The following is a 14,420-nucleotide window of genomic DNA, read 5'->3' as shown; positions in this document are numbered from 1 at the left end:
ACTGCGTGTGAGATCACTCCGAGATCCCTACATCCGCCAGGGGTGATCCCAAGCTCCTTCCACACCAAATCCTGTTCACTTCGCCAAACCCTTTTTGTTCTCTGAGGAATCCACCAACCAATCAGCGTGCCCCTTCTGCTCCACCCAGGCGGGGCGGTGAACACCAGCAGATCATTGTTCACGTGACCGCCATACTTGCTTTCTCCAGTGGGAAAAAGCAGCAGCTAGCTCATCATGGAGCAGTCCTCTACACAGAACCCCCTACCAGGCATGCCAAATGCGGCTGTTCCACAGGGTTCCCTGCCCTCAGAGTACTGGCCGGCGGGTCTGGACCCTATCTTTGCCGACCAACCACCTCAATCCCAGAAACTGCCCCAATCCCAGCAAGAGCCATTGGCGATGAGCTGGGATGGCCCGATCTTCCAACAGCAGCGGGTCAGCCAGCTGTCAGACCAAAATCATGACATCTACTCTTCCATCCCACAGTCATGGCAGCCGAATCCACTGCAACAGAACCCCGAATCCAGAGGCTACGCAGCACAGTACCATCCAGCTTCCCAAGATCCTCAATACCAACAGGGCTCGATGTCATATGACTCCCGCCCCCTGACGCCTTCCGAATCCTCTGCCTTCCCATCCTACTCGTTCCAACAAACCTACCTCCCTCAGCACCTTTCGGCTCATGACTCGTTTCCGCAGCAAGCTGCTCGGCAGCAACCACCACCTCAACGGCCAACGGGGTATCGGCCTATTCAACCGAGCTACCCGGGGTTTCAACATGGCTTGCTGGTAGGTAGATTTTTGACATGGACAAACGATCGTGGCTGACTGGCACTAGAACAATACGATTGACCTGACCGCCAACGACTACGCGGACCCCGAACAGCGCATCCCTCAACACAACACTATCAACCCCCAATTCCTGAACTCTGGACCTCAAGCCCCGACCCAGCAGTATCATGCCCCCAACAACTTCCTCTACGTAAATCCCGCCGAGTTTGAACGGGCAGACAGTGGAAAGTATGGATTGCTATACGTCTGTGGGCAGGACACAGGCTTACTTTTTCGTACTAGAATCAACTTTAATTATTTTCAAAACGAGTTTTCGCTTCAGCCACAACAGTCGCCCGCTGTGAATCAACCGGGCCCTCAGGGACTGTCGGTCCAGCCAGGTGTGCCCTCAACGTGCCCGCACTTTCTCCACCTTGTGTTTGCTAACTTCAGAAGGAAACCCAGTCCCATATCCACAGGTTGTGATCCCGACCAAGAAGACTGTTGCCAAAGAACAAGCCCCGGCCAAGAAGACAGGCACCAAGACAGGCACCAAGGCAGCCGCCAAAAAGACATCCAAGCCTTCGTCTCCAGCGTCATATACCGGTAGCTCTGACGATTCCGAACTTGAGATTGAAGCCCCTCCCGAGCCATCCCCGATCCCTCCCATCCGACCGACCGAGCCCATTGCCGCTGCTGAATATGACACGCTTCAAGCAGTATGGTCCCCACGAAACAAGCGAGCGAGCGTGGACAAAGTCAAGAGTGCATTAGCTGGATTCCAACAACTTACACAGGTGGTCCGGGATACATGGAAACAGAAACTTCAATCGATGAATGTTGCCGAAAACAAGGGTGACAACGTCACGGCCACAATGCTCAAGCATGAGGTCGTTTTCCAAAGGAATATGATGGATAAGATTGTGAGCACGGCACTGGAGATGGGTCACCCTACGGTTGTCGAGAAGTATGTAGTTGTCTGACCTCCAGATTCCCCTTTTAAGATGCTAATTGCCTGTGATCTGTATAGGTTGGGGGAACACCCAAGGATCATGGCGCAGATCAACTCGTTTCTTGCGGACCGCTTCCAGGCAGCCGATTTCGAAGGCACATTTACCCTGAACCTTCTGAGGGTACGTTCCTTTTCTTGCCATCTGCCCCATTTTTAGCTCACACATCTATGCCAGCTCCTTGCGCGTTTCGTAACCGTGGATGAAGAGTTGCTACAGAAGACGAATAATACCCGAGTAGTGACGAAACTGGTGAAGAAAGGTGGGCAAGCCAAAGAGCTTTCCCAGAAGATCTTGCACAATGCGGCGGCTTCTACAAAGCGGAAACAGAGCAATGGAAAGTCTACTTCTAAAGAGAATTCACCCACGAAGAGTCACATGCACTCTGCCTCGGTGAATGGCTTCAAGACCGAAGTAGCTGGCTCCAAACGACCTCGCGAGGGCGAGGGCAGTGCCCAGCCCGCGAAGCGAATGGTTGGAACTGCAAACACTAAGACTGCTACTGCCACCAATGGTCCGGCGAAGCGGACAGGACCAAGTGCCCAGCCAGGCAAGTCGACTACTGTAGCTGCGCGTCCTAAGGCCAACATCATCGCCCCCAATCCATCTAGCCTGTTTGGTAGCTTGAGCTCTGCTTCGAAGAAACCAGGGACGACGAATGCGGAGAGAAAGGCTGCCGCAGCCGCCGCAAAGCCTGCGTACGTATCTGTCTTGAAATGGACTGTGAGCCGTCTCGCTGACATGATCAACAGTGCTCCACTAAAGAAGGAGACAACGGCACCGCCTCCTCCGAGGCCTCCTCCGACCTCTCTTGGGGATATCATGGCCGGACTCGACAAGCCCAAAGAGCCCGAGCCCGTAAAGCCTGTGGAGGATCAACCCCCCGAGACCGAAGAAGAGCGTAAAAAGAGATTGCGGAAGGAGGCTCGTCGCAAGCTGCGCGTGACTTGGAAACCAGATGCTTCTCTGACTGAAGTTCGACTCTTCACCCATGATCCCGATGAAGAGCTGGGCCCTGGTGATGGCTCAATGCGCGGAGCCGGTGACGTCAAGGGTGAAGGTAGCGTGCTCAAGTTGCACAAGAATATGGATGAGCTTGAGGAAGAAGACCCTGGGTTGAAAGAGACTATTTTCCACGAGTACCACGGTCTCTCTGGTGTGTCCCTATTACTCCTCCAAGCACCAAGAAGTCTACTGACCGTAACAGAAATCGTCATTGAAAGTGAGGATCTCAAGGGGTGCAACTTCTTTAAACGTCACGGCAACAATCAGCCCACGAGCCCGGAGAAGGAAGCCCAAGAGCATCGCGAGTCTACTACGCTCATGGTCTTTTACACCAACCCTGCCGAGATCCCTCCTTCCCCGAAGGAGCCACCTGCCGTTGAGTCCGAGGAACTTGCTCCTGCCGAGGTTCCTTTCGGGGAACTGCCTGACATGATCAAGGTACGTTTTGGCTGGATTGAAATAATTATTGAAATGCTAACTGTTGCGACAGGCTCGCCAGGAACGCTACACCCATGTTCAACCTAAACCTGCTCCGCAGTCCAATACCGCAGCTCCAGGATCGGACATCGCTGATCTTCTGAAGAGGCTCGGGCAACCTGCCCCTGCAGCGCAACAGCTTGCGCAGCAGCAGCAGGCTCCACCGTTTGATCTCGAAAAGACAGTCCAGATGCTCAGCCAACAGCCTCAGCCGCTGCAGGCTCCACAGCTTCCCACCTTCCAGCCACAAGGACAAGGCTTCGATATGCAACAGTTCTTGGGTTTGATGCAAGGCTTCATGCCCTCGCACGCCCAGCAGCCACAACAGGCTGAAACGCTAGCGGGATTTGGCGCGACATTATCCCAAATTCTTGGCCAAAACCAGCAAGCTTTTCAGCAGCAGTCTCAGAGCCACGGATACGAGGATCCTGAGCGCAAACGCATGCGCGGAAGCAACACGTACGATGACGAAACCGCGGAGCAATGGAGTCGGCAGAAGCGCAGCAAAAGCGGACCCATGTCGCATCCCAAAGCTGGATCAGTGGCCTGCAGGTTCTGGAAAGATGGCATGTGCAGAAAAGGGGCTAACTGCACCTTCCGCCATGACAATTGATACGATACCTACCTACCCCCATCCCCCCTTTATTCACTGTTTGCATTTCATTTCTTTGCCCCCCTTTCCTATCATCCTGTTTGCACTCGGTCATGATTGTGCTTTTATTTCCCCTTTGCATCGGTTAATGACTTGAGGATTTTCCTTCCCAGCGAAATAAGGTATGGCGTTGATTTGTGTCGGTGAGAACGCTGCATGGCCATGGAAAAAAAAAGGAAAGTCGAGCAAACATCAAGCATCGGTTCCAGATGGATGCATGCTCCTCGAGGGGCATCGGCGTTTTTCAATCTCTGCTTGTTTCTTTTTTCCAGTCTGTTTACTGTTCCTTTTCCAGTTTATCATGTTTTTCATGGTTGCATTTCTCATCAAGCGTTCCACTGTGCTAGAAGACATGGCGCATTCTTTCTTCTTCATCTTTTGTCTCTAGTGGACGGAGACATATGTACATTACCGAGTCATATCTCAATTTGCAGAACTTGAAGTGGTTTGTATTCGAATTTCTTGAGTGGATACTTCTAGAGTAGATGAGCTGGCGGTTAGCCGGCTTAAGTAATAAACGACACCAGCATCTGCTCGTGTCCTTAACTTGACCTCTTGCTTTACCTGCACTGCACGTGAACTGATCGTCCAGAACAAGTACTGGCAAATGCGGTCAAATAGCGACCCCAAGGTTAGCACATGCAATCACCTCATTATTGTCTGCTGCCACGCAATTTACATCGGAGGATCTCATGATGGATTTTCTGAAGATGAATGGTGAGCATGTTCTTCTGGAAACCCCAACAAGTTAGAATCAACTTCCCTGGAACGTACGAGTAACGGTATCTGTCAACATAGGCTACTCGAGCCGTTTCAACGGGGAGAAACCCCAACATTTATGAACCACGCCAAAACAGGACTGAGAGCCCTATCCATGGACCCGTATGCATTGCTCGTGTTTTCGGGGTAAGAATCGGATCCCCAGTTTCGGTATTTCACCTAAGTTGTGCCCTAGAGGACCAACGAAAAGATCACGCACTGAACTTAGCGAAGGACAATCATACCTGGTGCGATATTCTCCAGCATAAATCTTGAGAAAGTATGCGATTGACTCAATATCCCAGAATTTGGCGAGAGACAACCACTTTTTCCAAGATCAGTATGAAATACCAGCATCGAGAATCATCGTGGAACCCCACGCCACGGATTCCTATCAGAATGTCCTTTTCTCACTGCTTCAATTTCGACTGTACACAGGCGTCTACCCTCGCAGAGTTACTGTTGTGACGCACGATTTCAAGAGGGCTCGATTCATGGAATGCCATTTTCCTGCCCTGGGATTATTGCCTATAACATCAACATCTACAGCAGAGATATTTACGACAGAACGAGATAATGCTCGCGTTACGGTGATTGGCATCAATCCGCCCGAGGAAGTGACGCCAGTGGAATCTCTTGTCCGGGGAGAATTGAAGAGAGGGATTGGGCTATGGAGATCTGATCCATATGGCGTTGGGCCGGAATTGTCTGTGAAGAGGAGGAAGCGCGGTTGGTGTCCTGGTATGGAACAGGTGTCTTTTGATGGACTGGAGGATGTTGTGCAGGAGTTGATCTGCTGGGATAAACAGGAGTGGTTTCCTAAGATGGAGGAATTACCTTGGTTTGGTTTAGAGTCGTAATCGTTTTCATTATACACAGATAGGCATACACAGATGCTGTGCGCGTCGATATGCTGAGCTGTTGCTACAATACACAGTAACAAATATCCATCCTTTCCCGCTGCCAAAAAACGCCAATTTGTAATGATGAGCTCGCCATCCCCTTCGGTTCTCTGGATCAGCCCTCAATCGGCCAGCCGGTAACTGACCAGAGTGCCCACGCGGTGGTTGTTCGTGCTGAAGCTGCGAAGCTGAACCTTCTCGGCGTTCTTGATCTCTTTAGCGTCGCTGTCTCCCCATTCCACGGGCACTTCGGAGTCTGCGTCTGCGTATACCAGCACGTTGAAGGTGCAGTCTCCATCCAGAACGGGGAGGAAAGTGACCGACGCTGTGATCTGGCGGAAGATGGCTTGGATTTCTTCCTGGATTTCCTTCTCGGTCTTTTCGACCGGGGCGTCGGAGGCTTCGGGGTCAGCGTCTCTGGTGATTGCGAGATTAGTCCGGAGATTTCCATGATCAGTTCAGGTAACCTACCCGGGTGAGGCATTCTCCTTGTCGGCTGACTTGCGCGAACTTTTGCTCTTGGACGACTTGCTGAATATATCGACCTGTAGAATGTTTCATCAGACCCGCACATCCCATATGTTGGAAATTAACATACGTCGAACTGCCACCGTTCCACATTCTCTCCGGTCTCCTTGCTCGTGATGACGACCACCAGCTTAGAGATCTTCCCGCCAACCATCCACTTGTTCAATTGCGCCATGATCTTTTTTATGTAGGCTTTCACTTGGTCGTCCGCGGACACTATCTGGAGTCAGGTTCGGTATGCTAGAGGCGTAGGACATGGGCAACACACCGAGCATATTGAGGCCATACTTTTTGACACTAAAGCTGATCAGAATCTGTTCCGATACGGTCTTGGAGCGACTTACGTTGTGAAATCCTCAGGCGGGTAGACACCTCGTTGGAAGCTAGACACATGAGCTCCTGCAGCTATGTAAAGCAATTGAAACAACTCACAGAATGGAATTGATCGAATATTCAAACTAGATCACGGTCAGTAGAGTACCACAGACTGCTTGGAAGAAGGGCGACTTACAAACTCGGCCACAAGCTTGGCCGACCCTGGAAATGTTTGTGTCAGTTGCGGGGCGCGATTCACAGACAAGAAACCCTACCCTTCAGAGACAGCTTGTGCACCTTGGACTTGTCCTTGGAATCCTTTGTTTCCGGCATGATTGTTGTTATGGTGCGAGTGTCGAGGGGAAAAGGGAGCTTTGTTTATGCCGATAGTCGCCGCAGCAATCGCCCCTCACCGCCTACGGGTTTTCTCCGCAAAGAGCCCGGACACGACTTACTCTCTTGCACTTCCACGCTCCCATGCCACACGGATCCAGATGCGAGGATGTCTGCAGTTAGCCCGATGGCTGAGCGCAGCGCCAAGTCCAGCCGCGAGTCTCCTCAGGCTGCCGACTGGCCTCTCGATCTATAATCGCCATTCAGCCCGGGTTTTCACCAGCTCGGCGTCTTGGAATGCTGCGCGCTCCGCGGTACGAACACCAGACATAGATCTCGAGCGGCGCATTTCTGCAATTCCAATTGAGCGCTATCGCAATTTCTGCATCGTCGCGCATGTCGACCATGGCAAGAGCACCCTCTCCGACCGGTTACTCGAACTCACGGGGACCATCCAGCCCGGCATGAACAAACAAGTCTTGGATAAACTCGATGTCGAGCGAGAACGAGGAATCACCGTTAAGGCGCAGACGTGTACGATGATCTACAACCACAAGGGCGAGGACTATCTATTGCATTTGGTGGATACGCCCGGCCATGTGGATTTTCGCGCCGAGGTCTCGCGAAGCTATGCCAGTTGTGGCGGTGCTTTGCTCTTAGTTGATGCTAGCCAGGGCATCCAGGCGCAAACTGTCGCCAATTTCTATTTGGCGTTCGCGCAGGGACTCGAGTTGATCCCCGTGATCAACAAGGTGGATTTGCCGTCCGCCGATCCAGAGCGGGCTTTGCAGCAGATGAAGAGCTCGTTTGAGCTTGAGACCGACAACGCGGTTTTAGTTTCGGCTAAGACTGGGTTGAATGTGCAATCTTTGCTGCCCACTGTTGTGGACAAAATTCCAGCGTATGTGGGACTTCGTTCAATCTGTTGATCTGATATTAATCCTTGCATAGACCAGTTGGTGACTGCGAAAAACCGCTCCGCATGCTTCTTGTTGACTCCTGGTATGACTCGTACAAAGGCGTAATCCTCCTGGTACGTGTGTTCGATGGCGAGGTCCGTGCCGGCCAGCAGCTTGTATCATTTGCAACGGGCATCAAATACTATGTTGGCGAAGTGGGGATCATGTATCCCACCGAGACAGCACAGACTGTTCTGCGTGCGGGCCAGGTCGGATACATTTATTTCAATCCGGGCATGAAGCGAAGCAAGGAAGCCAAGGTCGGTGATACATACACTCGGGTTGGTTCCGAAAAGGCCGTAGAGCCTTTGCCCGGGTTCGAGGAGCCCAAGTCGATGGTCTTCGTGGCAGTATATCCCGTGAATGCCGACCTTTTTGAGCACTTGGAAGACAGCATTAACCACCTTTGTCTGAACGACCGGAGTATCACGGTGCAAAAGGAATCATCTGAAGCTCTGGGAGCCGGGTTCCGGATGGGGTTTTTGGGTACCCTTCACTGCTCGGTCTTCGAAGATCGGTTACGCCAGGAACATGGCGCCAGTATTATAATCACACCGCCTTCAGTCCCGGTCAATGTGGTGTGGAAAGATGGTACCGAGGAGATCATCACGAACCCGGCGAAGTTTCCCGACGATGATAGCGTTCGTCTCAAGGTCGCCGAGATCCAAGAGCCCTACGTCCGCGCCACCTTGACCTTCCCAGAAGAATACCTGGGGAAGGCGATTGAGCTATGTGAGGCCAACCGGGGCGAGCAAGTCAGCCTCGAATACTTCACGGCGACTCAGGTCATCCTCAAATATGAGCTGCCTCTGGCGCATCTGGTGGACGACTTTTTCGGGAAATTGAAAGGGTCGACCAAGGGCTATGCCACATTGGACTACGAGGAGTCCGCCTGGCGAGCAGGCAACATCGTCAAGCTCCAGCTGCTGGTCAACAGGGAGCCTGTGGATGCCGTCTCGCGGATCATGCACATGAGTCAGGTCAACCGCCAGGGAAGGCAGTGGGTGACCAAGTTCAAGGAGCATGTCGATCGACAATTGTTTGAGATTGTCATTCAGGCTGCCGTCGGCAAAAAGATTATCGCCCGCGAAACCATCAAACCATACCGCAAAGACGTGTTGGCCAAGTTGCATGCCAGTGACGTTAGTCGTCGACGGAAGCTCCTGGAGAAACAGAAGGAGGGTCGCAAGAGGCTGAGGGCCGTTGGCAATGTGGTGATTGAGCATAAAGCGTTCCAAAAGTTCCTGTCCAAGTGAAGGAACTCCCTGTATTATGAAGAACCATAAATAAATGAATAATCGTACACAATCCCAACAACTGTCTGTCCATTCATACTTCGCGAGGGCGGTGAACACTTCGCCGGCAGAAAAAAGTTCGTGGCCAACCCCGCCATTGTCTTTGCTGCTTCTCTTCTTCGCCAACCTCCTCTACCTCTTCTCTGTTCCTCTCGCTCGGCTTTCTGAGCTTTCCCTTTCATTATCCAAACCGTATCTATTACCCCCAGCAGCTTTATCTCATTTCCCACTTAGTGTCACGACGGGCTGCGGCTGACCTCTGCTGGTGACAATCGAGTCATACCAGCTCGCCCTGCCATGCCCCGTTCCTGACGTCGGCAATGCAGCCTCCTGAAGGTGCGCAAGTCGACCTGGGCAAGGCCCAGGTCATCGACCGTGTCCCTAAAGTGATCAAGGAGTTGAAATTCGGTGTTCTGTATGTTTTTCTGCCCTGCGATGACACATTTTGGCCAGCGCAGAATTGGTCGCTAATGACCCGCCCTCCAGGACGAACGATGATATCGTCGGACAAGCTGTGGTCGAAGTCTCGGATCGTAAGTTCTTCGACCTTGAAAATGACCGAACGGTCGTGGCGCATGGTCCTTTGGACGCGCGCATGGGAATTTCGAACAAGACCGGAACCTGTCAGACTTGCGGAGGTGGGCTGCACATTTGCAACGGCCACTTTGGCCATGTCAGATTGGTTCTTCCTGCTTTTCATGTTGGTTACTTCAAGCGCGTCATCGGAATCTTGCAAGAAATCTGCAAAGAATGTTCGCACATCCTACTCCCCGAGGCGGAGCGCCGAGCCTTCCTTCGCGAAATGCGCCGTCCAGGACTGGATAACTTACGGCGCATGCAAATTGCCAAACGGATCAACGAGCGTTGCAGGAAGACTCGACACTGTGGGATTTGCGGTACGGAGAACGGTGTGGTGAAAAAGACTGGCTCTAGCGCACTCAAGATCACCCACGACAAATTCCGCGCCTACAATGCCTCGACCTCGGCCAAGAAGCATCCGCCGCCGAGCAAAGTCGTTTTCGATGCGTCCTTTGAGGAAGTGAGAAGATCAAATGGCGAGGTGGAGAAACACTACAAGAAGGCCCAGGATGACATGAACCCTTTGCGTGTCCTGAAGCTGTTCAAGCGGGTTTCAGACACAGATTGTGAGCTTTTGGGTCTGAATCCACAAGAAGCACGACCGGAGATGTTCCTCTGGCAGTTCATTCCTGCCCCACCCGTGTGTATTCGGCCTTCCGTGGGCCAAGATTCCGCATCGACGGAGGACGACTTAACTGCAAAGCTGGGTGACATCGTCCAGAGCAACCTCAACCTCAAAAACGCTTTACTGAAGGGCGTGCCAGTGCAGACCATCATGGAATGCTGGGACTACATGCAGCTCCAGATTGCGGTCTACATCAACAGTGATGTGCCGGGTCTTAACAAAGCTGACCTGGGAAAGCCCATTCGAGGTTTTGTTCAGCGGCTGAAGGGAAAGCAAGGTCGATTCCGTGGTAATCTTTCGGGAAAACGTGTTGACTTCTCTGGTCGGACGGTGATTTCGCCCGACCCGAACCTGCGTGTGGATGAGGTTGCCGTCCCTGAACTGGTGGCAAAAAACATGACCTACCCAGAGACCGTGACCCGGTACAACAAGGCAAAGCTGCAACAGCGTGTGTGTAATGGCATGAGGAAATGGCCTGGTGCGAACTACATCGTCAAGAAGGGTTCCGCCTACAAGACCTACTTGAAATTCGGCAACCTGAAATACATGGCCGACCAGCTGCAAGAGGGAGATGTGGTCGAGCGTCATATCGAAGACGGGGACATTGTGCTCTTCAATCGCCAGCCCTCTCTCCACAAACTCAGTATTCTCTCTCACTTTGCTAAAGTTCGACCGCACCGAACATTCCGTCTAAATGAATGTGTTTGCAATCCTTACAACGCCGATTTCGACGGAGATGAGATGAACTTGCACGTCCCCCAAACGGAGGAGGCAAGAGCGGAGGCGATGGAACTGATGGGTGTGAAGAACAACTTGGCCACCCCGAAGAACGGCGAACCTATCATTTCTGCCATTCAGGATTTCATCAGTGCCGCCTACTTGCTCAGCAGCAAAGACAACTTTTTCGATCGCGCCTCTTTCGCGCAGATTTGCCTCTATATGCTGGGCCCGGAAACCCGATTTGACCTCCCACCACCGTCGGTCCTCAAGCCGCAGATGCTCTGGACTGGAAAACAGGTTTTCAATGTCCTTATGCATCCTAACAAGGATGACCCTGTTCTTGTGAACCTGGATGCGGCGTGTCGTGAGTTCAAACAACCCAAGGATGGCCGACCGAAAGACCTGGACCCCAACGATGCTTGGCTGGTCATCCGTAACTCGGAGGTCATGTGTGGTGTTATGGATAAATCCACGATTGGTTCCGGAAAGAAGGACAACGTTTTCTACATCATGCTGAGAGATTTCGGCCCTGCCGCAGCTGCGGAGGGCATGAATCGGCTTTCGAAATTGTCGGCGCGGTGGTTCACCAACATCGGCTTCTCGATCGGTATCACAGACGTGTACCCTAGTGAGAAGCTTACCAAGTCGAAGAACGACCTTGTCGAGACCGCGTATGCTCAGTGTGACGAGGTCATCGCCAAATACAAATCCAACACTCTCGAAAAATACCCTGGTTGTGATGAACTGCAGACCATGGAGAACCAAATCTCCGGTATTCTCAGCAAGGTTCGTCAGCAAGCCGGTGATGAGTGTATTGAACAGCTCAGCAAGTACAACTCACCTTTGATCATGGCCACTTCTGGATCGAAGGGTTCCAGTATCAACGTGTCCCAGATGGTTGCGCTTGTCGGTCAGCAGATTATTGGTGGACAACGTGTGCAGGATGGCTTCCAAGATCGGACCCTACCACATTTCCCAAAGAACGCGCGCCAGCCTCCTTCAAAGGGATTTGTGCGGAACAGTTTCTTCTCTGGTCTCGAGCCCACCGAGTTCATTTTCCACGCCATGTCCGGTCGTGAAGGTCTGGTTGATACAGCTGTCAAGACTGCTGAGACTGGTTACATGTCTCGTCGGCTGATGAAATCCCTGGAAGATCTATCGACTCGATACGATGACACCGTCCGGAATTCATCGGCTGCCATTGTGCAATTTCAATACGGTGACGATAAACTGGACCCCGTGGATATGGAAGGCAAAGCCAAGCCTGTCCACTTTGACCGAACCTTCATCCACTCTGAGTCTACTACGTACAACAATGATGAGCGCAGCTTGTTGCCATCTGAAATCATGGATGTTTGCGAGGAAATGCTCTCAACGGAACGCGCAAAGTTGTTCCGTAAAGACTTGCTAGGCAAAGACCTTGATTATACGGACCGAAGCGACCACGGTGTCGATCAGTTTGAGAGTGCTCGTGACTTCCTTGGCTCGATTGAACAGTATGTCCTAACCAAAGCGGAAAAGTTGATCTCTCGTGGTGGAGATATCGACCCTTCCGACAAGAGAAGTCGAAAGGGCTTAGATCACACCGGCAAACTGACAGAGACGACCTTGCGAGCCTTTATCACGGCATGCCTATTGAAATACAAGAGAGCCCAGGTCGAACCCGGCCACGCTGTTGGTGCTGTCGGCGCACAGTCCATTGGCGAACCAGGAACGCAAATGACGCTGAAGACCTTCCACTTTGCTGGTGTCGCTGGTATGAGTATTACACAGGGAGTGCCTCGTATCAAGGAAATCATCAACGCCTCGAAGGCGATCAGTACTCCTGTCATTTCCTGTGAACTGGACAACAAGGCTAGCATCCACGCTGCCCGCATCACCAAGGGGCGAATCGAGAAGACATACTTGCGTGACATCATCTCCAAGCTTTCCGATGATTGGACTCCAGACGGCCAGGCGTTCCTTACCATTATGATAAACCAGACTACCATTGATGCGTTGCAACTCGAGCTCACGACCAGCCAGATCCTTACAGCTATCAAGAACCACAAGCGATTCAAGGCTGATGATCTCAAGTTCTCGTATGCCGACAACAAAATCATGATCTACATCGACCTGGATCCATCTAGCAAGGCCTCCCTGTCGAAGACAGAGATAGCAGCTACGAGTGTCGATCCCTTCTTACGTCTCAAGCACCTGAGACGTCTCCTGCCTAACATCCAGGTCTGGGGCCACCCGGATGCCAACCGTGCTATCATTCGCACCGACGAGACCTCAACCCAGCACACGCTGCTCGTGGAGGGCTACGGACTTCGGGCGTGCATGACCACCCCCGGTGTGAACGGTCTGCATACCACAACCAACAATGTCATGGAAGCGCGCGACGTGCTCGGGATTGAGGCAGCACGGACTACGATTATCAAGGAAATCAGCGAAGTCATGAAGGACATGGACATCGATCCCCGGCACATGCAACTTCTGGCAGATGTGATGACATACAAAGGCGAAGTTCTGGGAATTACTCGGTTCGGTTTGGCCAAGATGCGTGACTCGGTGCTTCAGTTGGCTTCCTTCGAGAAGACGGCCGACCATCTCTTCGACGCCGGCGGTGCAGGCCGCACTGATTTGATTGAGGGTGTGTCTGAGTGTATCATCATGGGCAAGACTGTGGGATTGGGCACGGGCGCTATGGAGGTCGTGCGGAAGTTGAACTTCTACGAGGGCCAGATTGGGCCCCGGAAGACTGTATTTGAAGATGCTTGGACTGAACTGTGTGAGGCACCCGCTGCGAAGCGGGCCAAGAGAAAGGTTCGGTGATGGGAATTGATATGATGTCTTGAGTGCATTTTTACTGGCGTTGGAGTCTGATTTTTGTGTCTGCCCGAGCAAAGATGCCGGGAGCACCGCATGTACATGTACTTTGCACACTCGGTGGCTTTTTCAGTGCGCATTAGCGATGCACGGCGATATGGACAGATACCTGGTTTCCTGTTCTCTATTCAGTGCAGAGCATGAATGACTTTGTTCAATTATTTATTCCTCCTGGCGGCGCGTACATCCCAAGTTGGCTGGGTGAGCCTACACTATTTTAGCAGCAACATGCCCCCCCAACCCCCCACCTTGACCCCCTACCATCTCAGAACCTGGGATAGAAATAGCAACAACATCGAGTGCATTTCTACCTGTGATCCGATTCGACGTCCCAGCTGAGGCGCTGCACCAAACCCAAAAGGGCCGAGACGTGCTGATGTCCCCGGAGCCGTAGACCGGGGATCGGGGACTCGCACAACCGCTAGGATGGCGAACCTAGGGAAGATCCTTCCAATAAGAACGCTTCGACCTCTGGTCCGGTCATGGGTGTTTGCAGGACTAGCCCTGGTCGTGGCATCGCCTGGCCCTCGTTTTCTTTGTTCCCCTAATCGCCACAGCCGTCAGCACTGGATGAAAGCGGCCCAGGATGGAAATAGCCTCGTGTTTCTTTGTCTCCCAG

At 52.4% G+C, this 14,420-nt stretch overlaps 4 protein-coding genes across 4 annotated transcripts; 3 read left to right on the top strand and 1 right to left on the bottom strand.

The window, feature by feature from the left end:
* Positions 1 to 270: 270 nt before the first annotated feature.
* On the top strand, positions 271 to 3,876 carry N7474_003681 (uncharacterized protein; the record flags this gene model as incomplete). The annotated part of the gene is made up of 9 exons (XM_057195096.1): positions 271 to 789; positions 839 to 1,020; positions 1,075 to 1,172; positions 1,228 to 1,738; positions 1,802 to 1,904; positions 1,959 to 2,479; positions 2,534 to 2,937; positions 2,989 to 3,224; positions 3,277 to 3,876. The coding sequence occupies 9 exons, from the start codon at positions 271 to 273 to the stop codon at positions 3,874 to 3,876; spliced, it is 3,174 nt and encodes a 1,057-aa protein (XP_057052492.1).
* A 670-nt stretch (positions 3,877 to 4,546) lies between these two features.
* On the top strand, positions 4,547 to 5,534 carry N7474_003680 (DUF218 domain protein; the record flags this gene model as incomplete). The annotated part of the gene is made up of 3 exons (XM_057195095.1): positions 4,547 to 4,640; positions 4,664 to 4,821; positions 4,952 to 5,534. The coding sequence occupies exons 1-3, from the start codon at positions 4,608 to 4,610 to the stop codon at positions 5,532 to 5,534; spliced, it is 774 nt and encodes a 257-aa protein (XP_057052491.1). The 5' UTR covers positions 4,547 to 4,607.
* A 164-nt stretch (positions 5,535 to 5,698) lies between these two features.
* On the bottom strand, positions 5,699 to 6,752 carry N7474_003679 (spindle checkpoint protein MAD2; the record flags this gene model as incomplete). The annotated part of the gene is made up of 8 exons (XM_057195094.1): positions 5,699 to 5,993; positions 6,048 to 6,121; positions 6,175 to 6,320; positions 6,373 to 6,401; positions 6,449 to 6,487; positions 6,537 to 6,562; positions 6,616 to 6,641; positions 6,695 to 6,752. 8 exons carry the CDS (start codon positions 6,750 to 6,752, stop codon positions 5,699 to 5,701), a joined length of 693 nt encoding a protein of 230 aa, XP_057052490.1.
* Positions 6,753 to 6,799: 47 nt separating this feature from the next.
* On the top strand, positions 6,800 to 13,747 carry N7474_003678 (DNA-directed RNA polymerase III core subunit RPO31; the record flags this gene model as incomplete). Its single annotated transcript, XM_057195093.1, has 4 exons — positions 6,800 to 7,653; positions 7,704 to 8,925; positions 9,333 to 9,421; positions 9,493 to 13,747. The coding sequence occupies 4 exons, from the start codon at positions 6,800 to 6,802 to the stop codon at positions 13,745 to 13,747; spliced, it is 6,420 nt and encodes a 2,139-aa protein (XP_057052489.1).
* Positions 13,748 to 14,420: the final 673 nt, after the last annotated feature.

The sequence above is a fragment of the Penicillium riverlandense genome (genome assembly GCF_028828495.1).
Source record: "Penicillium riverlandense strain IBT 135883 chromosome Unknown utg000003l_segment0_segment0, whole genome shotgun sequence".
NCBI lineage: Eukaryota > Fungi > Ascomycota > Eurotiomycetes > Eurotiales > Aspergillaceae > Penicillium > Penicillium riverlandense.
The sequence above is the reverse complement of the archived record's forward strand: the minus strand, read 5'-3'. Positions and strand labels throughout refer to the sequence as shown.